Source organism: Cygnus atratus, chromosome 6, assembly GCF_013377495.2.
Source record: "Cygnus atratus isolate AKBS03 ecotype Queensland, Australia chromosome 6, CAtr_DNAZoo_HiC_assembly, whole genome shotgun sequence".
NCBI classification, from domain to species: domain Eukaryota; kingdom Metazoa; phylum Chordata; class Aves; order Anseriformes; family Anatidae; genus Cygnus; species Cygnus atratus.
Genome location: NC_066367.1, coordinates 4,100,002 through 4,126,564, shown reverse-complemented (window position 1 = coordinate 4,126,564; position 26,563 = coordinate 4,100,002). Strand labels below are relative to the sequence as shown.

The 26,563-nt window shown below is 41.5% G+C and overlaps 2 protein-coding genes across 3 annotated transcripts in view; one reads left to right on the top strand and one right to left on the bottom strand.

The window, feature by feature from the left end:
• Positions 1-10,093: 10,093 nt before the first annotated feature.
• Positions 10,094-19,042, top strand: C6H2orf88 (chromosome 6 C2orf88 homolog). Its single transcript, XM_035572590.2, has 4 exons — positions 10,094-10,159; positions 13,604-13,677; positions 14,287-14,366; positions 17,756-19,042. The coding sequence occupies exon 4, from the start codon at positions 17,922-17,924 to the stop codon at positions 18,183-18,185; it is 264 nt and encodes an 87-aa protein (XP_035428483.1). The 5' UTR covers positions 10,094-10,159; positions 13,604-13,677; positions 14,287-14,366; positions 17,756-17,921; the 3' UTR covers positions 18,186-19,042.
• Positions 19,043-21,550: 2,508 nt separating this feature from the next.
• The window catches only part of HIBCH (3-hydroxyisobutyryl-CoA hydrolase), a 43,425-nt gene continuing 38,412 nt past the window's right edge, over positions 21,551-26,563 (bottom strand). For both annotated transcript variants that reach the window (XM_035572571.1, XM_050711771.1), the window contains one exon: positions 21,551-23,837. In XM_035572571.1, the coding sequence (XP_035428464.1) occupies positions 23,719-23,837 (119 nt within the window). In that variant the 3' untranslated portion in view covers positions 21,551-23,718. The remainder of the gene's footprint in view (positions 23,838-26,563) is intronic.

The following is a 26,563-nucleotide window of genomic DNA, read 5'->3' as shown; positions in this document are numbered from 1 at the left end:
CTGCAGCTCTTAAGAGGAACACTGAACTGTTCTGCTTTGGGTGGTTCTGGCTTTTTCCATGAGATGAAAGTATCTTGTATCTAAAAAGAAATTTGCACAGATTAAATTTGTCTGAACAATGTATTGGAATATTAAGTTAAATATATGTATTTGTATATATATAATAGTTTTAAACACTGCACTACTTCAAATACTGCAGTTTTATTGGGGTGATAATTACAACAGATCATAATTCTATTGGTGACATCCCTTAAATGTAATTTAACAGTGAACAAGAAGCCCCAAAATTCTCAAAGGTAAGATTGTATCACACAGACATTTATTTTCTATTTTAGAAAACCTTTCCTTACAAGGTAAAATTAGAAAAAGCTGATATTATTTTTACTACTATGCAGTGGTTTTCATACTTAATGTTACCTATAATATTACCTGCTGCATAGCTAAGACTTCAAGAACTAAGTTAGAATTATTTTTTTTTCCATTTGCTATATGCATGAGCATAGGAGCAGCAGGATATAAAGAAAAAGAGGAAAAAAAGGTTTCACAGCTCAAACAAACAGGCTTTGCTCACTTGACTGACGCTCAGAGATGACTTTACAAAGTGACTGAGAATCTTTGAAGTGTCTTCTCATGACTGTTGTAGCATTGAGTCTTTGGGGATGGGGAAATGGATACTATTTGTAGTGACTTGTGTTAAGTTCATCAGCATGTCCATGTAAACATTTCTAACACTGTTTGTGAAATCCATAGACAGGAAAAAGAAAGGGAAAAAAATCCTATTACTAGTTTTCTGCTACAGAGAATAAAAAAGCTGTACCAATATCCAAAGGGACACAAACATCATTTGTCAAAAGTCTTTATTCATGCCTATAATACCAACAGAGTCAAATGCAGAGAATTGATATCACCTTCTTTCAAAGACCGGAGTGACAATACTAAATTTGAAGAATGATGAAGATTCAAAAAACAGTTACCGTGCTGCTTGAAGAAACCAAACCCTGTGTGCAATTGCACTCTCTATCAAGCACACATACAGAACCTTAAGTAAATACTAATAAAATATTGCAGAATATCACCAAAGGCTACAAATTCCAAAGGCAGTCTGATCTACATGCATTAAAATGATTTATTAGATCATATAGACTTCCAAAGGCTGTGGATCTAACCCTAACAGACTGTGCTTCTTGATTTCAAATTCCAGTGGCCTTTGCCCTTTTGCATCAACCAGGAGCTTCTTCCAAAAATAATTTACTGAATGTAAATGCCCGGCTGCAGTGGCTGTTACTTGGTGCATATCATTCAGAGAACTGAAGCTTTAATTAGTTAAGAACACACAAAACTTGCAACTTCTCATAATAATGAAGTTAGTCTTCCATATTTTGTTATAAGTTTCAGTCTGAAATAATCAACATGGCTCACAGGCTACTCATGTAAGATGACAGAAGAGATTTTTGCTCCCTCTCCTGAGAGGGCTAATGTTTCAAAATTGTTTCCAAACAAGCATCTTTCCAAGAAGATGTTTCTCATTCTTTACTCACCTTAAGAAAAAGCTGAGGAACACTGTCCTCTTAACTGTGTTATTATCTGAACATCAAGCAAATATCACAACAGGATGATGTGACAGCTGTGTGTGGTATTCATGGAATAATATATTTGCTGTTACAAGTCGTTGATTTATTGTCACTCTGGGTATGTTTGGAATAGATTGCTTGAATAAGAAGTGTGCAGCAAGTCTTGGAAGTAAATTTAACAATCCATCTGCATTAAATAATATTTGTATTTGTAGCAGATTTCTATCTAGTGTATTTTAAATCAATTCTGTCAAAAGACTATAGAAAATAATTACAAAACCCTTTATTAATTAAAGTCATGACAATAGTTAATTGAGCAGCAAGTTGTTTACAACTGTAAATATGTTGTAGTTGCCTGGGATGTTTCTTTCAGCATAGAAAAACACGACTGGCAAACTCAGAGGTTTGGCATTAGGCACTAAGGAAAGGTTATTTGGTTAAAGGATCTTCAAACTTGGGTCTTGTCCCTACCGATGTCAATGAGAATTTTGTCACTTACTTACGCAAGTGTGAAGTCATCTTTTTCTTATATGAAATCTTGACACAAGGGGTAATTATGATAAACTGAAGGGACGGTTTTCTGATTCTGGCTCCAGATTGTGTGTGACCTTGCACAAATCAGTTTAGTATTTCCCATCCAGCAGCAGTAAGAGTACTAATGGTTAAATAGCCTTTACTATTTCACAGAATCATAGAATCATTAAGGTTTGAAAAGACCTCCAAGATCATCTAGTCCAACCATCCAAATTTGTATCAATAAAAGCAGCCACCTGCCTGCCCAGTTGCTGGGCATGCCTGCACCATGCAAAGCAACACTGTACTGGGACACCAGAGCCAACTTCGGATGAGTTGACATGGATGAGTCCCTGCTGTCAGTGCAATACAGAGCCATGCAGCACAACAGCAGGGCTGCTAAAGGATGCATTATAATCTCATTAGCCTGGTGCTGTACCTCAGCTCATTTGATCAGAGCTCTTTATGCAGTACTCTAGTGCATGCACAGGTTAAGCCTACAGGGTTTGCAAGCTATCCCACCTGTTCCCTCTCATTGTCCCTCCTTTCCCCACCATTATATTTTCTTTCTAATTTTCCACCCAGAAGATAGTTAAGAGAACAAAAGTTATGATGCACTAAGATGCTGCGGTGATGAGACCTCTGCAAGCCTGTAAGTAGCTAGATAAAAGGTGGCAAGAGGCAGAGGTTACAGAAATTAAGTTGTTATTTAATTGCTGATGTTATGTGATGCTGTTCATAGATGAGACAGATAAAAATATTCAATATTCTTGTTTGGCTGAAACTGTTCAGTCCAGTTCATCCCCTCTGATTCAGAAGAAATGAGCCTTGAAATAATGCGTCTGTCTGTCTGTACTATTGACGCCTGCTGAAAAGAATTTGTCAGACCATGTGTTTGTGGGCTCTTGGCTGAGCTACTGGAATGACTCCTCTCGTTCGCTAAATGCAGGCTTGTTTTGGTGCTGAGTGACACAAGTTTTGCTGTGGAAATCACATCCAGTGGCTTGGCCTCTGATCACAGAGTCAGGATTTGACTAACTTTTTCCAGCTAGTGAGATGCTGTGCAGCCCACAAGTAGTATCTTCAACTTTGAACTACGTGGGACAAACAATGTTTAATTCAGACATCAAAGAACAGACTTCTGACATGGGGGGGAAGAAGAAGGATGGACAGCCAGAAGGAGAACTGAAAGTATTTCCAGTTAATAGGAGTTAATTTGCAATATTAAACTGTGGGGTCATTGGCAGACCACCCAGGACAGGATACTCTTGCTGGATGTTTTGTGATCCGTTTGTCTCTCGGTGGTTGTTTTACCTTTCCAACTACCTTATCAAATCAGAAAAGTTAACCATGTAACGCTGTGCCAAAACAAAGTGCAAGACAGCTCTTAGGTTTGAGATATTAGATCGTAGTACGTTATTTGTGTACACAACTATATATACGTGTGTTTCCTTGTTCAGACCTGAGACTCCATCCCATACTGATACAAATGTCTGATACGTCTTGATGGATGTGCCTGAGCCCTGGCTTAACACAGGAGCCCTTGCCAGTCCCAAACCTACGGGTGTTTCCACCTCCATTCAGTGGTGAATACAAGATCTCAGCTAACTCTGACTACAGAAACCCAGGTCTTAGTCCTGGCCTTATCCCGAACCAACTCTGCAAACCCTTCACCAGTTCAAATCACATGTTAGTGGCATACCAGCTTCAGCTTTCTTTTATTTATTTTTTTAGCAGTATCTGATAGTAAGCTTTATGCATTATTTAGAATCATGCATCTTAGCCAATTAAATATTTTCAGTCTTTTCAGTCATTAAACTTTTAGAAATGTTCTTATCAAAACATTTAATAAAAAGCAGTCAAAGCCTCTATATAGCAAGCTTGTGCTGTCCGAGTCTGTCTTCCAACAAAAATATTATTTCCGCTGCTGTATTTGAGGTAGGAGTGGATATCTGGAATTAAAATTAAGTGGAAATTAGGCAGACTGAGACTTAAAAGCAGAACAGTAGGCCATAACCTAAAAAAAGGCTCCTGAGCCATGCACTCATGCTCTGGTGAATCTCTTAGTAAAGTGTAACCATTATACAGACCATCCATAACTACCCTTTATTTCAATTGGAGTGTTCTGTGATGCTCATGATTTCCTCAAGACAGTTTTTTCCCCCAAGAGAAATTACTTGTACCATGTTAAAGGTTATTCTTTCCTCCAGAAACCAAAGTTAAATCAAAGCAGAGTTAGAGGTATGATGGCCTATGTATACCGTGAATTAAATCATTTTTTATTTTTTTTTCTTTGCCATGTGGTTATAGGTAATATTTCTATTTATGAAAAAAAAGTATCTTGTTTAATCTATGTACCATCATTTATTTCACCCCCCATTTTTTTTCTTGCTGTTTAATCGGTCTACTCATAAATTTCAGTGTGTGCAAGAGTTCTGATTTTAAAATTATGCAATTGAAAACCTCTTGATATATAGTGGAAAGGATATGAAATATTGGATAGTAGCCTTAGATATGATAAGATAATTAGATAATCAGGGTATTGGATAATATCTGCAGATGACAAAATATTTATTATGTACAGCAGTCATGAGGACAGTTCTTTGTCGGTAAATTAAACTCTTCTGAAAATTTTCTCATTTTAGTGACAGCTGAAGACATTTTATAACTTTATAAAGGAACATGTTTGACATTTGTGCTGCAAAAGGTGCTGTTGGTGTATGAGAGAAAAGCACACAGGACTTGATCTCAGCCAACAAGGCAATCTAAGAAAATGAAACCGTCTTCTGCAACAGCAGCTCTGATCCAGTCACCCATAAACCTCCCCAAGGGACACGTATCCACAGCACTCTTCTCCTTCAGTCCTCGGTCTTTGCCCTAATGCAGCCTCTCAGGCAGTCCATACCCCAGCTTCTTTTTAAGCTGTTCTTCTGGCTCATTTCCTATTTGAAAATCCCCTCAGGAGGCAATTCTCCTGCCCGCCTCATTAGCGCACTGCTCGGTTCAGATTGCACCGTAAGTACAGGGCCCTTTGGATGTCACCCCCGGGCATGCTGGGCAGGCAGGTGGACAACACGTGAAATGGAGGACATTCTTTAATGTGAGGGGGGTGCACGCCTTTCAGAAGCTTGTCCTTATGGCTGAATTTTTCACGGTTTAGGAACTGATCTTCCAGGCAAGGGTTGGGTTTTGTTTGTCTGTTTTGTTTTGTTGAGAATTACAGCAGGCATTAGGAAAACAACTTTCAGTTTCATGCCCATCTTTAGCCTTGCCCAGAAAAACACGTGAAGGGTGCCTTTCAGGAACGTGTTAGTTCCTAGGGGCTTCCTGCCGGGCAGACCAGCAAAGAGCCATGCAAGCAACGCTCAACAATAGCCAAAATGCTGCTGAGTCACCAGCACTGTTGCAGCTACAAATCCAAAATGCAGCACCACACGGACTGCTGTGGACAAATTCCAGCTAGATCCAGCACAAGTACAAAGCCTGTTATTCGTTTCATACTTGTTAAGGTTGTTTGGTGTTCCTAATGATGTTTATCTCAGCGTGAAAATTTGAAGGTAGTTTGGCTGCACACAGATGTTTATACAGTAAGCCTCTGGAACATATTACTTCTCCTTCTTAAGTATATGAACATCCACAGTTGTTACAGGATTGGGAGGAACAGGGTCTTATTGTGTCACTGCCCTGCTGATCCATGGCTTTGTCTGCAGTGAAGTATGCTTTTATTTCACTCGAGATGCAATTTTCTATTTCCTATTTTATTTTAATCTCTTTTTGTATTGGAAACCTTAGGACTGATTTTTACTTTGGAGAAGGGAATGTTATGGGACGATTGAGTCCTTACATTACTGTTATTTCTCTGTATTATTTCCATTTGTGTGGCAATTTATTCATGGCTACTGCTTTGCCTGTTGTTGTCCTCAGGGCTCTTAGTTTTTGGCACATCGGTGGCCGTATTACCTAGCAAAAAAGCAAAATCACATTAAATATTTGATTATCACAAAACAGGAATTCTCTGTTTAGAAAGAAGATGGCGTTGTCTGCAGCCTCACATCACGAGGAGGCCTTGCATGACACATTGCAGCGCACATCCCAACCTTTGAATTTATTTTAGAAGATATCTAAATTTAAAAGATTTACCAATTTCTGTCTGCCCAGCTTCTCAGCTGACTGTAATTCTGGTGTGTGGCTTTTCAGTCACAAATCTCTTTTGATCCTCTTTGCAATATTCTAATGCCTCATGCTTGGTTAATCTCCTTGCTGTGCTGCAGGCCTGTGCCGTGTTTGCAGTGTCCTCCAATGCTTTGAGGGGAATTTTCATTTCACTGCTTTTAGAATTTGAGCAAACAAGAAAGAAAAGAAGACTTGCATATAAATTAAGAGTATTTCTCTGGCTGTTCTACTGCCTTATTCACAAAAACAGAAATAATATTTGGTATTTGCTGTTTTCCTGTTTTATGTTTTCTAGCCCTGGGCACAGGGTACGAACAGTTTGCGTTTGCAGGGAGGTTTGTGTCTGACTGCACGGACTGTCTCCAAACCACACCTGAGCTGCTAGGCAGGAGGAAAGCTGGAGCCACGTGTCCACATTGCATCTCGTGGACAGGTGATGTTCAGGCTCAGGCCTTCCACCAAACGTCATCTCCAGCTTCGGACACAGACAAAAGCAAAAGGTATAGCTGCCTTTTCCCCTAGGCTCCTGGGAAGTTTTTATTACTGCTGTTTCAGATTTTCCTTCATGATGAATGTGTAGAGCTGCCCTGATGATTGAGTGCTTGGCTGCTACACGCACCACAGCAAGAGTCAACATTCAGAGAAGTTTCTTGAAAACAGAAAAATCCTTGTTGCTGCCACGACACCAAGATGAAGCCAACGTTTGCCATTCCCTGGGGAGCACAGTTTACTCCTCTGTTAGTGCAAAAACCAGGTAAGGGCTTGCCACCAATGACTCTTCACTAATTAAAATGGTCATCTTCCTTCCGTGGGAAGAAATTCCACTGTTAAAGAAATACTTTTATCTGGAATGACAATTAATACTCAGAAGTATTTCTGTAAAATTTCTTGTCTTCCTCTGAATTCCAGCACAGTTACCCCTTGTGAAAAGCCCCAAGAGCATTCAGAAAGCATTAGGTTTTTGCAATATAATTGTCTTCGAGTTTTAGAACAACCTGAGAGAATCCAGTATGGTGAAACTGCGTAGCATGAGTCACAAGATACTTGCAAAACAGTCTTGAATTTTCAGTAATTTGTTGTTTTCTTTTCTCTTGAAAGCAATTTTTCTTTTACTTATGCTTCTGGAGCATATGGTGCATATAAAATGAGGTTCTACATTACAAAAGTATCTCAACCCACCAAGCACTTTTATCTGGTGTGACTAGTAATCCAACTGTCAATGAATCCCTGACTTTCTCTCGCAGATTTAATGTCCTATATGTAATAAACTGCTTGGTGTCAACCTTTTGCCCTAAAGTCTTCTCCCTTAGGCCAGACTCTGGTCTTGCTTTTATCTCATCATATATAAGCCATGTATTGTAACAGTGCTACAAAAGACAGAACCTAAACCAGATAGCTATGCTTTTCAGTTCTAAATATGTACTGTCTTATCAATGCTGATTGGTAAAACTGCTAAGCGTTGGTAGAAGCTGGGAGATGTATAAAAATGATGGAGAATGGATGAGGTTTATTTCAATCAGGCATCAGGTTTCTGACTGGAAAGCAGAAGTAAGGAAAGCATTTTCAGGGCTTATATTACAGAAAACAGAGGACAAAAGCTTCCTCTTTCCCACTTAATGTTTTTTTGGAAACTTTGTCATCCCTGTTCCACAAAAAACACCAACATTTTCTTACTGTGGGCTTTTGAACCGTATTTCAATGAGATGTGGTATGATATAATTTCTTTAAAATATTACAGGTTTTCTTAAACAACCAATACCCATTTTGTGAATTTAGTTTTGTTTTTTTTAAAGATTCCTAAGATTGTTCTAGACAGACTTCCCAAACTTTCTATTAATTTCTAGATTATCAGCTAACACTTGTGGAAACAGAAGTATCTAACATCTATTACATTCAATTGACTAAAAAACTGTGCTGTATAGAAACATATAATTTAGTTTATAACCCGTCTTCTGGTTTCTTCAGTTTTTATTGCTGACAATTGTTTTCTCCCATATTAGCACCTGTATTTAATACCCACGCATTGTATCCCATTTGGTGGAGGCACGCCACCTTTATAGTTTAACATATTGTCATAATTAACTTTTTACCATGTTTACAAGTATCTAGACAAGTTCTAAGTAAATAATGTTGTTTCTTTACAGAAAAGTTTGCAAACGTGGTGATTTAAATAGTTCCAAATGTTTTAGCACAGGTGTTCCTGCTGGTGACTGGATAAGATTATGAATCACTGCAGCTCAGCCCTGAGCCCCAAAGACACCGATGCCTATGTGGAAGTGTGAGTACATAGGTAAAACCGAGCATGTGCTTCAAGTTCTACTGCTGTCTGGGGTGTTTCACCCATTTTTTGGAAAAGAACAGGTCTTTCCCCAAGTATTTCATCATGGTCACAGTGAAGACTGATGGTAAGTCAGCTATTCTCACACAGTGCTGAGGATTCATTATAATGTACATGAAGCTCAGTGAATACACTGCTGCCTTGTGCTGTTTTTCTCATTTCAGCTATACCAGTATGCGCATGTTAAGTAACAACAAAAAAGAAGCAAGCATCAAATTTATAGCAGTGGGTTATGTATTATGTTTTTAATGTTAGAGGTATCTTCATGCAGGAAAGTACAATTAGGGTTTACATTTATATTCTTTATTCAAAGTTTAAAACTGTTGAACCATATTTGAGAGCAGGAGGATGGGACATTCCAAAAATAATCCTGATCTAGAAATCAATGTTGTGCCCTAAGGTTTGGAGCAAACATGCAATTGCCACTGTGATGTACTTTTGGTAGTAACAGGGTTGAAAACTAGGGCAGCACTGAGCAATTTCTGTGGCCTGTGCTCAGGCTTGCTCCGATCGCACTTGTTCCTACTTTTAATCAATGTGATTGCAAACATCATGAAAGTATTTTAAGAAATACTAGTTTTAAGAAAGGGCTTTGGTAAATCACACTTGCATGCAGAATGTAAAAGCAATGCATAATATAAAAGAGACTCAGGAAAAAGAAAAATCTATAGCCGGAACATTTTTCCATCAACAACATTTTAATTAAAATAGTCTCCTTTTAACTATGCATGCTACATAGCATGTTACTGCTCTCTACAGCTCCCTGAAAGGAAGGGGTGGGGAGCTGGGGTCGGCCTCTTCTTGCAGGTAACTAGTGATAGGACTAGAGGGAATGGCCTCAAGTTGTGCCAGGGGAGGTTCAGGTTGGAAATGAGGAGCCATTTCTTCTCAGAAAGAGCAGCCAGGCATTGGGACGGGTTGCCCAGGGAGGTGGTGGAGTCACCGTCCTTGGGGGTGTTCAAGGAGAGGCTGGACGTGGTGCTCAGGGACATGGTTTACTGGGTGACATTGGTGGTAGGGTGATGGTTGGACCAGATGATCCTGGAGGTCTTTTCCAACCTTAATGATTCTCTGATGTAAAATGGGTTGTTGCAGTGAAGCAGCCCCATTTTGTGACATGGGTTTGATTCTCACACCCTATCACCCATCTTAGTGCAAGGCAGCCCAGCCATGTCAGGTAAAGCTGTACATCTTTTTGGTGAATAGGAGGCTTTGGCTGACGAGAACTTTATTATTTAGCTCTTCAGAACCCGCACGGCCGCTTTTCAGACCGCACCACCTTCGTTTCGCCCTGTGCAGAAACGCCGGAGCCCCGCATCCTCCAGCTGCACCGGGCACCTTCCGCGGGGCCGGGGCTCTCCTTCGCGGGTCCCCGCGACCCTTAGGGCCGGGGAAGGAGCCGGGGACACCCGGGAGGGTGCCGGGGACACGGGGGGGGGGGGGGGGGCGGCCCCGTCCCAGCCCGCCCGTGTAAGGCGGAGCCGCGCCGCCTCCGCCCGCCGCCGGCTGCAGGCGGGGCCCCGCCGCCGCCCCGCGCCCGGAGGGAGCAGCCCCGGTGCCGCCGGTACGTGTCGGGGGGAGAGGGGACGGGGGGACCGCGGGGTGGGCGCCCCGCGAGAGGAGCAGGGAGGCAGGGGGGGTACTCGGGGGGTGGGAGCCCCCGGCACATCTCTACGTGGGGCAATTAAATTGAAAAGCCCCCCCCCACCACCCTACGCTCATCCCTGCTGATCGCCCCTTCCCCTGTGCCCCCCGGGCAGTCCCTCCCGTGCTCCTGCCTTTCGGGTCCTGTGCTGGCGGCTGAGCCTGGTGGCGCGAGTTGGAGGGTAAAGGTTGAGCCCGTCAGGGTGAGATACCTGCGGGAAGGAAGGGGCTCACGGGTTCGCGCTGCCAGGAGCCACTGACAACAGAAGGAGGGGCTCTCTCGCTCCCCAAGATCTTGGCGTCCCCGGTCGTTGTCTGCAGCAGGCTGTCCTTGCCTGGCACCTGGGGGGATGGCAGGAGCAGGCTTCGTAGGTCCTCAGTCGTAGCCCAAGCTGAGCAGCTTGGTGTTTGGGCACATTCCTCAGTGTAGCCTTGACAGTAGCTGCTGTGAGTGCTGGAACCCACCAGTGGCATCCTGGGGCAGGTGGTTGCGATTCTCTGGCCTTTGCTGAAAAAGGTGTTGAGACAGTATCCGTATCTTTCCAGGTCGCTCAGGGCAAGGAAACTGCTGCAGGTCTGGGGTAAACACTTTATATCCATTTGCTATGTCTCTGAGCACCGTTTGGGATTTGGGTCTGGGTTCTTAGGGAGTTTCAGGTCTCCTCCATGACCATTAGCTCTTCCTTCCTCTGAAGCAAGGCATTCCTCTGTAATTTCTGTGGTTGGGTTCCTTCAGTTTTGGCTACACTTCCTGCAGGTGGAGCTTCTGAGCAGCTCAGCATCTTCGAGTTCTTCATCCCTTTCTTTTACAGCCTCACTCTGAAGATTTGCTTGATAAGGAAACTCCATTTGGTCCGGTCGTATTCATTGAGAAAGCAAGTTTTGATAAATATCAGGCACCGCGTGCTTGTTCGTGTGTAGGGGATGGTGAGTCAATGACTCTCCCTTGCCCGTGGTCTGTCAGAGAGGCTGTACCATCACTGATAAACGCCTGCTTGCTTGTATCCTGGGGGCAAAACCACCAGGCGTTGAAAAGCCAAGCAGAGTGAGTGCATTGGACATGTTTTCTCCACGGTCTGACAGAAGCAGTAGTACCTACGGTTGCATGGGCAGCAGCTAAGCTAAATGAGAGCAGATCGTGTAAGGAGTTTTCAGCATCTTCTTCACCTCTTCTCTTCAGGCTGCTCTCCAAGCTGAATGCAGTCCTGGCAGACAAACCGCTGTGCTGAAGGCAGGAGGGAGGATTTCAGGACAGGCTGACTGGGGCACACTTTTACTTTCATGAAATGACAGAGCTACCAAGCGCATGGTGTTCTTAGCTTCTAACAAGACCGTTTCCTGGATGGAAACAAATCGTCTGAGTGCTGAGGACTGGACCTAATGGCATGACTGTTTTCTGAGGTATTGCTATTTTGATGTAAAGGTTCCTTGCTTCACCTATGCTTGCTGCACCAACCATCTTCTTATTGAAAAGCCTTTTTAACCGAGCTAGTGGTCATGCCTAACTCTGGAAGGGAAGAGTGAAAGAAAAGTGTTACTCAGTCCTGAGCTGCTGCCCCAGTCAGCTACAAGCAGGTTTAGAAGCCTGCAGAAGTTAATCGGTTCTAGCCAGGGAGGGAGGCTTTAAAATTCCAGCGTGTACTGTGAGATAGCCAGGAGACTTTCACTGATGCTCTAATCCTGCCGGCACAGCGATTGTTTGCATCTTCTGCATCCAGCCCCTCCAATCTGCAGCTCTTATCTCTTGTCAGCAGCAAGCAACACCAGGGAGAGGGAATGGCCCTGTGAGGGATGAGGGAGAGGGAACAGCCCTGTGAGGGATGAGGCTCTGTGCTTGCTTGTCATTGCCTGGGTTGTTTTGGTGTATTTGGGTATTTCAGTGATTGCCTGAGGTAGCTGAGTCTTGGGAATCGTCTTAAAATAGCATTTTAACTTTCTTCTCCTATGATTAGAAAGAGACTTCCTCATAAACGCGTGTCCATGCATCTGCTCTGTAGGATTTGCAGAAAGCTGGATGTTAAGGAGAGGCAGAAACGTAAACCTGCTGGGCTGGAGCGTTTTGGGAGCCCCTGCCTGGGGCTGCTCTGCACGGGGGAGCCTCTGAATCGTACGGCGCTGGCAGGGGTGCTGTGCACTAAGCGCATGATTCGTCCCTCTGCCACTTGGCTGCCGTATCTGTTGGGAATACCCATCGTGTGTCCTCGTGCCTGACACCCCACCTTGCTAGGGAGAGGGAAGGCAGCCTTAGGATGTGCTTCGTTTCTGCTCCTCTCTGCTATTGCAGGGAGGACGTAAATATTTAATGTGGTAAGGTGCAGCCCAGAGGTCTGGGTGCCCCAAGTGCTGCTTGGTTTACCTCTGCTTGTTAATACGTTAGGTCACCTGTCATCCAGCGTGGGTGGGTCTGAATTTCCTTGTGGTGTGCTTGTCTGGCATGTTTCCCATATAAGTCTGAGAAAAGTTTGTAATCTCAGTGGAAATATAGGGAAATTTTATTCCCTTTGTGTTTAATTTTTCAGATGTTTTTTAGAAGAAAAAAATATATGCTATTTTTGAAAGGCTGAGAAATTCTGTTAAGGCTAGCTGCACATCCAGCTAGCATGCATAACCACTGGTTGGGTATTTCTGCAATGTATATTTTGTGGGTAGTTTTGGAGGCCCCGTTGCTAGTTTTTGCTATCGACAGTAGGGAGAACTTGTGCTGAACCGTTAATAACATTTCTATCCCTATTCTGCAACATCAATATTATAAAAAATTCAAACTCCTCCTCTCTCCATCAGCCCAGAAAACTGTGCTGCTGCTTTTTCATAGCCCAAGAAAGCAAGAGGCTTCAGTTTAGCTGGCTTTATTACAACAGAGTAATGCAATTCCCCTGGTAATGACAGCACTGTGATTGTCTGACCGTTCTCCCTTTGTGCTTGGATGATAAATGTTCCAGGTCTCAGCATCTCTCTCGGAGATGAAGAAAATCAGAGAGGACTTTTAAGATTAGACACAAGATGGGGCACTCCAGATGCTTGACATAATACCCTTCCTACAGCCCAGCTGAAACCGTCCCTGCCTGGACTTGCTGTGGTAGGGGGAAGAGGGCTGACATCCTGTGAGTGGGACAGGAGCCCCTTACCCAAGCAGTGGCCCCACTGCATGCCCAGGGCTAGGTACTGGACGTACATTGCTGCAGCCTCTCACTCGGTGTAATTTCTGAAGTGCTGCATCATCCTTTTGCATTTGACAGTCAAACACTGGGGGTGAGCAGGCAAGCAGAGCTCTGCATGGAGAGCACTTAGAGATTCGTCTAACTTTGTGACAGTACACAACGTTGACACCTTCCTAAGTGCTAAGTTTTATCAATTCCCTTTGCAGAGTCCCAGCCGTGAAGCTGTCTGTGCTGTACTGGGGACAAGGGGGATGATTTGTTAAAAGCAGATGCATTACTGGTAAGTAGCACACTGAGCTTCCCTCATGGGCATTAAGAAGCTAAATGCCTCCGCATTACAGGGATTCACATGGGAACCTACAAGTTTGGGAAGTGAGGAGCCTGGTTCCGTGAGGGCAGAAATTACCCACAGTGTCCAATTGGGCAAGGCTATGCTGAGCTAGCTTGAGAAGTATGACTTATTTTTAATCAGCTGACAGCTAAAATTGAGAGCGTTAGAGAAAGCAATTCATTGCAGTGTAGTACTGGTCTTCACAGAGATTCTTCAAAGGTCTTACTGATGGAAACCATTGACATGGTAGCAGGAACCTATTTGCCTGTGATAGCTACAGATGCTGCATGTCAGGAAAGCTTTCTTTTAGGCCTCTCTTTGTCATATGTAAACATACTCCAGAGAGAGAAAGAAAATTCTTGTTTTTGGATAGTTCACATTTATCCTTTTGTAATTTTGTATTGATGATTTTAATGCTAAAACATCTTCATTTATCTAAATAAAACTGCAGTTATGCTATTAATGTCTCCCATCCTGTTCCCCCCTTTCTGTATTTTGTACGGCATGAAACTGCAGGAAACTGCAGGCGTCTTTTTAATACTGTTTTATTTCCTTCAGCAGTGATTAGAAATGGACTTAGCTTGGCAGGAAACACTTAAGAAGGCTGGCAAAGAGACTGCTTGGCCCTCTCATGCAAGGTGAGTTCAGCATGGTGCAGCTCCCTCAGTATTTTCTGTCTTTGTATTACCACTGTGCATGGATGTAAGTAACAGGTGAAACAACACCTGAACTTGAAATTCCAGGGATATGTTTTCAGGACCCTTTTAGAAACAATGCAGTGTGTATAGAATTGAAGTTAAATGAGGTATTTAAAAGCTTATCGACTACATGTCCACCCAAATTGAGCACAACTAAGAACTTGTTGATTTAGCTTGTCTGAAAAATATATTTCACTTACTGTAAAATTGGTCTTTAAAAAGAGAATATCTGTTAAGACTTGTAATGGTGCTGCTTTAATTCCTGGTTAAGAGTGGAACAGAACAGATGGCAGCACACCAACTTCTGCTTGAGCTGAGCACAAAAGCGTGTCCAGCGAGCACCTACGCCCACAGACGTTTTGGCCTGAGCCTTGAACCATCTATGCAGTGGTTCCTGAAATGCACCTGACCACGGGTTAGAGCTTGGATGCTGACACAGATTCTTATCTGACAGTGTTGCCTTGAGCAGTTGCTGAATAAAGCATTGTGCCAGGAGTAAAATGAACTCTTGTCACCCCCCCCCCTTCCTCCCCCCGCCCAAAAAAAAAAGTGAGTTTTGAGCAAAAAGCTAGGCATGTTAAACTCCAGGTCATAACTTAGCACTCTGGAGATGAGTTAGGTAGGGAGGATTTAAACAGTGCTTTATCCCATATGCGCAAGCAACTGTTGTCAGAAAAAAAGGAAAACAGAAGATTGAGGGCAACCTCATGTACGATCATTTATGTGCCAACAATTATTAACTCAAGTAGAGCAGGCAAACTATAAAACACACTACACCGACTTGGTAAGGACTGCACTCTATAAATAATGAAATGAGCAACAGTCTAGAATTGAAACTAGGGTCAATAACTTTGCATTAAGCCTAACTACTAATCAATTTGAAGCAATTTAGTTGTCTTGCATGTCTTGCTATCCAGCAGTTTTCCAGCCCACCCCTTTCTCTGCACAGGACAGTCACACCAACACTTGAGTGAGCACAAATGAAAAGGCAGAGGTAAGAAGGTGGGAACAGAGGTAAATCCTTGAGAGGAAGATGCTGGCCTTTCTTTTTGCCTGTTTTAGGAGATGTTTGTCCTCCTTCTATTCTCATTACCTCCATCTTTCTGCTAGATGCTAACTCATCTGTTGTCCCTTAAAAAGGGGAAAGGAAATCTCCAAGTTGTAGGAGCAAAACGTCTTAACACGATAAAATATGAACTAAAACCGGTGAACTAAAACCCCTCTGAAAAGTGCCCAAAAATGGTAACATAGAAAAGAATTTGGCTCCAACCTTAGATTAAAAAATCCAAATTCAGATGGTCGTTAGATAAAATGTTGAGATGAAACTGACAAAAATACATTGGTATATCAACTGTGGCATAGAACATCTGAACAGTATTCAAAATATGGTAGGAGAAGCTGAGATTTGTATCTATAATATTTATAGTTCTGGGTAAGACTAAGGAGGTCATGAGATCTAACCTGAAACTTCTGACTGTCACCAGTAGTGCAATGAGAAGGGCAGGCTGTGTACCACACATGAAGCTTGTGAATTTCCTTGACTGGATAAAGATTGCAGCTTTCAGGTATTAGCAGTGCTGTTGGTGATTCTGTATCATAGTAGATCATTTGAGATATGTATTTGTCCAGAAAGGCAAGTGGAAATTATTTTATTAATGTTTTATTAATGATAAATATTGAAATTAGATGTGTGCAAGAAAAAACTATTAAAATATTTTGAATTATTCAGAAGTCTGAATTGCATTCAGACATCTCCTTGGCCTCTGGTCTGTAAGCATGGTAAGTTTCATTAATACATGTAGTTGAAAAACATAGGTATGAGCCTCACGTGTTTTTTTTTATAAGTCTCCCCAGGGATATATATGATTTCTTGTGCAGTTAAGAGAATCCTTCTTTTTGTTCATTTAACAGCAAGTTCTTAAAATAAAAATCTCCCCAATAGTTTAGCTTTCTTCTGTGTTGGGTGAAACTACCAAAGCTAGCGGCAGGGTCTGGCATATGGTGCATCGTGTCATTATGGACAATAGAAACTTATAGAATTTTATGAGTGATTTACAAACGTTCTTCTAAAATGCTGAGCTGTCCTGATACCGAGCAGATGATACAAAAATGTTTGTACCTACCTCGTGGCTTCAGGAACCCTTCAGGTCTGAGTTTCTGCCAGGAATGCCACCCACTGCTTCTGAGTGCTGGGCTCCAGTTTCACATACTCTTTCCTGAAGAGGTAGGGATGTGTTCAAGAACTAGCAGGAGGAGGAGGGAAGCTTGTCACCAGGAACCTGACTCTCATGAGTCAGCTGCTGGGCTGGGGAAGCCCTGTCCTACCTGTGAGGACTGCCTGCCTGCAAATGGATTTCCTCTGCAAATATGTGCTTGTGATCAGCTTACCGGCTTGGAGCCCCTATTTCCCGCAGTAAATTAAACAAATAAACAACGCTTCGCATCTTTGCCATAATTATGTTTTCAAAGGCTATTTACAAAAAATGTTTAACTTTGGCTGACCTTAGTACAACGTCAATGTGTGAAGCTGTAGGGAACAGTTGGTTTCTGTGCAGCACAGTCTTTATTTTGGCTGGCAGTCTCTTAACTCTGGGAAGCGGGTACGCTCATGCCAAGCATAGTCAGGCGTAGCATGAATTCTGCTTTGCCTGCATACAGAAAGTAGCCTGAGCACCAGCTCTGCAGGCTAGTAAACAGAAAACATGGAGCAGAACTGGGGAGGAAACAGTTCTGAGTCTTGATGAGTTTGACAACAGGACCCTCTCACGTGTTGAGAAAGGGGAAAAAAGTAGAAACTTCTATTAGCAAGTTCTTGTGAATCACATCTGGAGGTCAGGTGCTTTGTAGAGCTGTTGTTCTTGAAGCTGAGCAAGTCTCCCTGCATTTTAAGTAACCTGAGTCTCGTTAGGTGGTTGTTGCGTGATGCTTTTGTCAGTGTGGGGGGGGTTTGTTTGTTTTCACTTTTTTGAACAGCAGCAGTCTCTGGAGTTAAATGGCATTTGTTTACTGATTGAGGAAAATAGCACTGTGTAATCTGTTTGGAAGAAACTTCTTTTTCCCTAGATCTTTGCATTTATATTGCATACAGACCATTATATATGGTTTACTAGTTCATACCACATACTGGGAATTGCACTCAAGAGCAGCTTGAATTCAAGTCAGACTTTGCCTAATAATTGCAGTAGATGGATGTTACTGATAAACAAAACGTTTTATGCGTGCCATGCGCAGTTGGTTCTACAAGCTTCTGTAGCAAATCCAGCTCTCCTTTGAGCTCACTGAGAATGGTAAGCTATGTATTTCATTTATATGAAACGCTGTTTTGACAGATTTCTCCAGAAGTAAAGAAGCACTAAAGGAGATACTCTGTTCCTTCGAAACAACTGCAGCTGCTGGCGAGAAGCAGCAACACTGTGCAACAAACGAGGAAACCACTTCCAGGTTACCAAAACATGCCGTTGAACTGAATTTTGCAGCTGCATTTTCAAATGTACCATGGGATGCATCAAATCCAAGGATGCCTTTCCGGGTTCAAACGCCATCCTGGTTGAAGGGAGCAGGGAAGGTAACGAAGGATGCACTGGGGAGAAATCATCACTGATAGCAGTGATGGCGGACGAGAAAGGTCCATCGAGCACCATAGTACTGGACTATGCACACCGTCTCTCCCATGAGATTCTTGATCAGGCGGTGAAACAGTGGGCAGTGACGGAAAGCAAATACAGTGACATTCCCTTTATCGAGAGCGATGTGCCCTGAGCCTTCATTCACAGTGCGTGTCCTGTCTGCTGAGCAGTTTTATTCGGTACTAGTGCAAATAAAGTAAAATCAGCTGTGACTTGAGCATAGTGCCACTAGCTGAATGCGTTTGCAAGGAGAGGCTGGAAAAAATGCCTTTTAATCTATATTGCTAAGAAACTACTTGGATTACACTAAAATCTGTTAATCAAAAGTTATTTGTTATCAGCCGTAAGTTGAGTGTAGTCTGTCTTCATGTTGAGTGTGATCTGAAATAAGTCTTAAAAAAAGAGGAGGAAAATAATGCAGCTGCCTTGCAGCTGAACAAGTACTGCCACAGAGGCCCCCAAAGATGCTTAAGAACAAAGCCCGGATTATTTTTATGTACTACATAAAAAAAGTATGGCCTGTTTGTAGGTGAAAGTAAGGACTGTATGCTTGGCAAATTTGTTTTGTGTTCTGCTAAAGTGAAACCAGGTTCTTCTATGTAGCAAAGATAACTGCTGTTGTAAATTTTACTTTTGATTCTTTGACCAGACTAAGCCTGTAAACCACAAAATAACGAGGGTGATAAGAAGCATTTTATAAAACCAAATAGTATTCAGGGAACCATATGGATTATGATAATTCTCAACTTCCATTCTGAATAGAACCAGTGAGAAACATTACAATATTGATAAACAGTGCATTATAATTAACAGATGCTCTGGCTTCTGTACATGCATGAAGTCTATTCTCTAGAAGCCCACAGCAAGACAGTTTAACATCTCATCACTGTGTTCAAACCAAAGCTGTTTACTTTTTTTGTTACAATGCTGGGGTTTTGTTTTGCTTTCTTTGTGTTGTTTATTGTGTTTTGTTTTGTTTTGTTGTGGGTTTTTGGTGTAGCAATGTTTTAGGAGCATTTATTTCATGGGACTATGGTGGCATTACACCGAAATTTCATTCTAATGTAACGCCCTGGGCACAGTATGCATTCCTTCAGCTCCTGCAGACTCATCACGTACCCACTGATAAAAACCATTTGATGATGCAAATACAAACTACAGGAACCTCAAGCCTGAGCAGAGCACTGAGCTAGTGAATAAGCCTTAGGCCCAACGCTAAAGGGCTACTACATTCTTTAGCGATTTTATTGAGCTCAAGTTCTCATGCTGCACCCCGCTTCTCCAGGACTTGAAGCCTGACCTACTGCGCTCATAACTGGGATTTGATGTACTGAGGAGGAGGTAAATTAGTCATTTATAAACCTCCAGTGTTGCTGACATTTTATACAAAGCACATGCCTTGTAAGAAGCTTGCTTTTTTTTTTAGCACCTGTTTGCTCCTTTTTCTGTTACAGCCAATTTAACAGACGTACATTTTTCCTAGATCAAAGTGCTTTCCATTTTATGTTGTCATTTTATAAGAAAAATAATGCTTTCCATACTGGCAAAAACTGTTACTATTTTTAAAAGGTACACATAGTTCTAGTAACTGGTACAAAGTATGATTTTCAGGCAATGGTAAGCAAGCAGAAAGAGGTCCGTTTCAATGGTTATTTTTAGCTTATTCTCACACGTGACCTGAGAGGGAACGCGGCCGTTTTCCAAACTTTGTGACACAAACTTCATTACTTGAAATTCATTTAGTGGAGAAGTGGTTGTATCAGGAGTAAGTGGCAAAAAATACTTCTTTGTAACACAGCACAAGACTGCCATTAATTCACACTGACCAGACTAGACCCTGCTCATGAAACTGTTCTCAGGCTTTTGCTGAAAAAGGGAAAGAATCCGCTTATGTTGTAATGTCATCTTCTTTGAAGTCGTATGTAAAGTGGCCGAAGGCAGTATGGCTCATTTAAATTCTACTGCTAACAGTGGTGTTCCTTTAAGCTCTAAAGCATGTACAACGCTGAATCATAACTTATGTTTGCCATATCTAAAAAAGCTCCAAGCTAGATGCAAGAGTGAATTAAAACGCAAAAACAAAACACTGATTTGATCAGTAGATGTTAATTTGATACCGCTTAAACAGAGTATTAATGTTTCTTATATAGCTAAAAGAAAGCTTTATTACAAAAAAGCTAACCTTTTTGCAACATTAGTGTTAACTCAAGAGCTAATGCTGCTGAAGACAGTAATTAAATGAAAAATAAAAGGCCCTAACTCCCTAGACGTTTGTCAGCTAGGTGGATATAGATGAGCATCAGAAAAATTTACTCACCTAAATGCACTTGCAAGATTTAGGTACGATCTGCCTTGGCCTGTGCACACGTACCCCAGTGGCTGCCACGGGCAGCTGGATGCTGCAGGGCTCACTGCTGCAGCATCTGGAGCCTTTTCTTTGGGGGTAGCCGTAGCACGCAGCACTTTTCTGCAGCTCCTCCACTGCAAGGCTGCTGCTACAGGGCCCAACAGCAGGCAGAAATAGAAGGTAAAGTAGCCTACAGGAAAGTTGTAGCATCCATACTGATAAATACTCAACGTGTCCCCAGAGGAGAAGTTACCTGGGTGTCATGAAGCATGCGTGACCACGAGCTTCCAGATGGTGTGCGGGCTGTGCGGCAGCTGTGCTGCTTATCCAGGCAGCCACTGGAAGGATGGCGTGGTGCTGGTTGTGTCTGCATCAGTCGCTCACACGCAGCCACAAAGCTCGTCTTCCCTCACGCGTGCTTGAAGACTACAGCAGCTCCAGTATGGCCTGAAGTGCTAGTCCTGCTGGCTTGTGCCTGACACTTCAGGGAGAGCTCACAGCATGTGGAGAACAAAGCAGCTTACAGAAAACAGGGGGGCAGCTTCCCACCAGGAAAATAAATCTTCTACGTGAAACTGTCCTTAGTAAAGAATGCCATTAGCCCTAGTAAAAATAAGTAATTAAATCTGTTCGATGCTACAGCTGGGAGAGACTGAAGGAGATTTCTTCCCAGAATTCTGTGATATATTTAAAAGATGCAATAGTGACACACAGTAATAATAAAAATAAAGGTTTCTTTACCCAAATAAAATTCCATCTGTCTACTTATCATTAGATTATTCTCTGGTCTTGTAAAGCCACTTTCTGTGCTAAGTTGCCACCGATTCTTCGATTTGATTTTGTGTAATAAAGGCATTCCAGTATGGGACTGGCATTCTTGGAAAAAAACACGTACTTCTATTTAGGAGTTAAAATACATTTGCTTTCTGTTTTCTCCGTGGAACAAAAGCATAGTCTGAGTGGGTACTATGTGACTGACTTGATATCCTAATGATGGTTTAAAACACGTTAACTGCAGCACAACTTTATAAAATTGACATTTCTGTAATACGGCACATCGGTACTCCCAAAGAAAACATACTACAATATATTTTTACAATATTTTTTGTGGAAAATATTTTCTTGTGGACCAAATAAAATTAAAATGACCATTCTGCTTGTAAGACTTTTATTTGATAAAAATGCACAGATTGGACAGGGTCTTGTTACCATGAGCTTGGGATAATTCCCCTTCACAAAAATTTTGGAAGCAAATGAACATGCAAGTTGATGTTTATTCATTCAGAAGTATGCTTTTGCTAAAGTGTTTTAGGTCCTTTCCAAGCACAGAAGGCATGATCCCTATGACCCTGGGGATTGCTCTGTTTTCTGTTATTTATAGTAGCTGACAATTGCTGGTTTTGTACAAGGATATTGGAATGAACCAATTTTGTTTAAATAAATTAAAAATAGCCATTGTTTAAGAATGTAAAATATTAAAAAATAAAAAGAAGGGGGAGGTTTACATTCCTTACAGCACCAATGAGGTAGAAATTCAAGTCGTATTTTCAGAAATTATCCTAAAGGTTTTAACAAAGCCTCTCAACTACTTTTGAAAATAAATTCAGGGACTATCTCACAGCAAATACGTACAAGGTGACATTAAATGGCAGCTGAAATTTTACCAATTTTATCTTAAAGAATCTAGTGACAATGCCAAGTGCCATTTCCTTTCTTGATTTTGCTCACCTCAGTCTAGAAGTTCACCTTGATGCTTGAATTTCCTGAACTTCGTTTCCAGGCAGCAGCTTCTGGGCAGGAAGGAGCCCGAAGCCAGCGCAGACCATTACTGTTGGAATCAAAACCTGCCCAATGTCGAGAACTCCACCGTGGCTCTGCCTTTTTTAATTCCCCACTGCTGATAACTGACTGTGTTGAACCAAAGTCTTGTTCCTTTAATGTCATTGGTTCATCTTTCCTAGGTCTTCAGAGCCAAAATTGTGTATTTGTGACCTGTCTATAACTAGAAACAAGTTGCAAGAGATACTGACTTGATTAGCCATAAAAAAGCGTGCAGTCTTAACACTGAACAAAGATTTGTAGCTGTGTTGCATGCACAATAGAAAAATTATTTTCATCCAAAAAAGATTATAATTGTATCAAGGGGCTCTGGTTATGTCATATATAACCATACGTATATGTCATACATATGTAAATGTTGTTAGCATCACAACCCAGCAACCTGTAGTGAACATACAGTGAGGGTTTTTTTGCCAACTGTTTAGACGTTGATGCCCACAAATACACTTGCTAGGCTATGTTGTGTTAAAGAACTACAGGATCTATGTAGCAGCAGATACTTTGTTTTCCACTGCTCTGTATCATCAGTTCCTACTGCTTTTCACAAGTTTTCTACCCAGCAGACAGGGACACTTCCAGTTCAGGATGTTCATGGATATAAATGAAAGTGAACCCAGACTGGTTGATACAGCTCAGCTCCAGCCCCCTGCGGTATTAGGGCTGAGCTCAAATTTGCAGCAGCAGCAAATGTTCTCCTTGGCACTGACACAAGTTCTGAGACAGTTACTGCTTTGCCTGTGAGACCAGGACGGGCTCTAGCAATGCTTGAAATCATAAAAAACTCATTATGTAGTTCAATCAATGGCATTAAAAAAATAATAAAAAGGTTTGACAAGCAAACAGAAACATGCTGTAGCCTCTGGCAATATTATGACGTTGGAAACAATGTCTGTATCACGTGGCAAGACTGAATACTGACCAAATGTTAAATCAATAGAACAATTTCTTGCTCTCAGGCTAATACTATGTCAGTCTGATCTTTTATTTAAAAGACCACTTAGTATCATGAATTTGGCATGTCTTACATTTCCCTTTGTAGTGTTGACCATTTTAAAGCTGTAAGTATATTTTAGTTTTGCTGTATAGAGAAGAACCTGAGGCACAATCCTGGTTAACAGCTCACTGACAGAGCCAAGAACACCAAAGTCTCCTGACTTCTTGCTTATTAGGTCATCCCTTCACCACGCTGTCTCCCTGCACGGTTCCTCCTAACAGCTGATGCAAAAAAAAAAAAAATGTTAATCACTGTCTAACAGCAGTAAGAAGAGTAATTTGCCTTGAAGTCATTTTTCCCCTTATTAATATGAGAGATAATTATTTTGTCATTACAGTAGCTTAAGAGAATGTACCTGATCACAAAAAAAGCAGACACTAATCTCAGGCTAGCTAAAAGTCTTGTCAAGCTTTACTGCTTTACTTTACTGCTAGTCATTTTTATATCACAAAATTAAGCACTTGTGTAAGGTGTCAATGGACTCGATCATTGCAACTTGAGATCGTTGTTTCCCAGTGGCTTAAAACAATTGTCCACAAATTCATCGCTGACTTCTTCTAAAGCAGCTGGCTTCCATCTGGGGGATTGGTCTTTGTCAATCAGCACTGTCAGTTGGGGTATAAAAACAAAGAAATGGCTTGTAAGTGCTTGCTAATTAAGATGACTTCAGATTGCATCGAGGTAGGCAACTATAGCGAATACACAGGGGGGAGAAAAATCAGTCTGCTCCAGAGAAGACAAGAGTTGTAACATGTACTCTTTTACTCTCATCAAAACTCTCATCACCTGGGCAGAGATGTATCTGGGGGCTGGCAGATGATAGGAAGAATGGTGGATCGCTCCGGAAGAAGCCAACACTGATAAAGTTTCCGGTTCTTTCCAAACCTTCAAAAGGTTTGTTCGGTACCCAAGCTTTTAATGACCAGCCCTGAAAATTAACGCTTTCTGTCAGACCTGCTACCCTTGGCTGTCTTCTGTTCTTTCATGTGGAACTGGCAACAGCATGATGCTCCTTTTGGACAAGGGCTATTTACTACAGCTCTGTGCAAAATCTGACTCTTTGTAGAGAACGGCAAATGACTTAAAGCAGGTTTTAAATTCCTAGGGCTAATTTAAACACATCACAGTCATTGAAAACTAATCATTGAAATAATTAATGAGGAAGCAGCTCAGCAGAGTATCTTTGGGACAATCAGGAGTATTTACTTGTAAATACTGACAGCTGCTGTAGACCTGTGGATTTAATTGTGAAGATTTGTATAATCTTACTATACGTACTTTACACTGTGTCCTGGGAAATGCACAACTAAAAATAAAAATCACCAGTGAATGGCTTTAATGTAAAAGGTTACTGAGACAATATCAATTCTCAGAAAGCATTCCTGGTATCACAGGAGCATTGAAGGCAGCACAATGAACAGCTGCACTACCAAACAACAGTAAGACACAAAAGTTTATTTGTGTGTAAAATAGAATGGTATGAATGGAATTTGAGCAGGTCCTTCAGAGCTTCTTTCTGGCTTCAAGACAACCCATAATGGTACTATTCAAAAACTGAGCTCATTTAGAAATATTTTTATAATTTCAAAAAGAACAGCTATAGTACCTGTAGTTCTCTAGGATGCATGAACCACCCAAATCCCCTTCCCAACCCACGTTCCCCTCAGATGGGTGCTATCAGCTTCTGCTACAGAGATGCACCTGTGTCCTAGGAGACCTCCTGATCAACATAGCCCACAGCATATAAGGGACGATGGGCAGGAAGTACCTTGTGGGTTTCTCTGCTGACAAAGAAGTCAGCATAGGATGGTTCTAGAAGCTTGCAGGTAGATGAGTTTCACAGAGACTAGCTATTTAGAAGAAGAATGCCTGGTTTTTGGTATGTTGTTGTGTCTTTCTAAGTAGGCTTTGTTCTTGGTAACTGAACTAGAAACACTGAGCATAAGAAATGTGCAGAGGAGTTAGATTTGCAGTAGAAGGAATGTCCACCTAAAGATTATGTCTTATCAAAAGACATATTATGACAGTTTATGACTTTAAAATGTCTTAAATAAAATGTGTTTTTTTTTCTGTCAAACAACACTTGGTGAGTGCCTAGAAAACAAGTACCATTGAAATGACAATTGCAGTAACTAGTATTTCTGTAGCTGGAGATACACAAACATCACTTTTTTTTTTTTTTTTTTTTTTTTTTTTTTTTTTTTTTTTACCTTGTAACTACTAAGAGAAAGGAGTATTTGTGAATTGGAGCCCTGAATCCATTTATCCTCAAGTATAGGACTAAGGCCTCCTTAGGTACAAATAAACACCAACTTTGAATAGAAATGCACCATATAGATATATTAGAATCTAGGTGGGTAATTCCTTAAAAGTAATGTTATGTTAAAAAGTGACTTTATAACTGAGTAATTTGACTGGGTAAGCTCTTTAACACTTTTTTGTATGTGGTGATATGAAGCTACTGACTGGTTACGTTCAAAATATATAATCATCCCAATCAACTACATCTATTCCATTAGAATAGTATTTATCTAGTTATTTTCTTCAACTTTAGTTGATGCTCACAGAATCTCCTCAACTGTTACCTACAAAAGACAGCACTGACTGGAGATGCTTTAAACTAGTGGTGGGAGGGGAGTCCATGTGCATACTACTACAGCTTCAAGTCTGAAATGCCGTAGTGGTTGCTGATAAGTTTTGATTATGTGGCAGCACTGTGCAATCAAGTTGAACTGTCTGTTTGGATCAGCCAGTCTGACTCTGGTGATCACACTGGATGATCATAATGGTATCTCCCATGAAATGTTTAGTCTTAACAAAATTCAAGTATTTATTTCCTAACAGTATTGCTAAAACTTTCCCTTACTGCAATAATTTGTATATATTTTGTGTTTCTCCAGCTTGATCTCAGTACAAGAATGGAACAGGAATTCTGGATGCTTCTAAGGTGGGTTGAGGAAAGTTCATTAAGACAAAAGTAACTGAACATAAACATTGTGTTATGGGTTTGTTCTTGTAGTGTTCTTTATAAAAAAAAAAAATTGGTAGAAGTGTTTTACTAGACTTTAATTTGTGTTGTATTGCTTATATTCATTTGGCACAATCAAAACACTGATGTTTCTAAGCACCTGAAATGCTGTTGGTTGCAATGAAATCTGTCTACCTACTGACTGCAGGGGGCTTCGTGTCCAGGATGAGGCTCGCATCTGCCAGCTGCTAGCACGGCAGGAGAGAGGGCAGAAGCAATGCACCATTGCGGCATGCAGAAATATATCTCTGCAAGATTAGTAGCCTGTAGAAAGCCTTACAATTCCATTTCAAGTGCGTATTC

Bases quoted from the DNA above. Each gene is read 5' to 3' on its own strand.
- C6H2orf88 (XM_035572590.2), top strand. From the start codon at position 17,922: ATGGGATGCATCAAATCCAAGGATGCCTTTCCGGGTTCAAACGCCATC.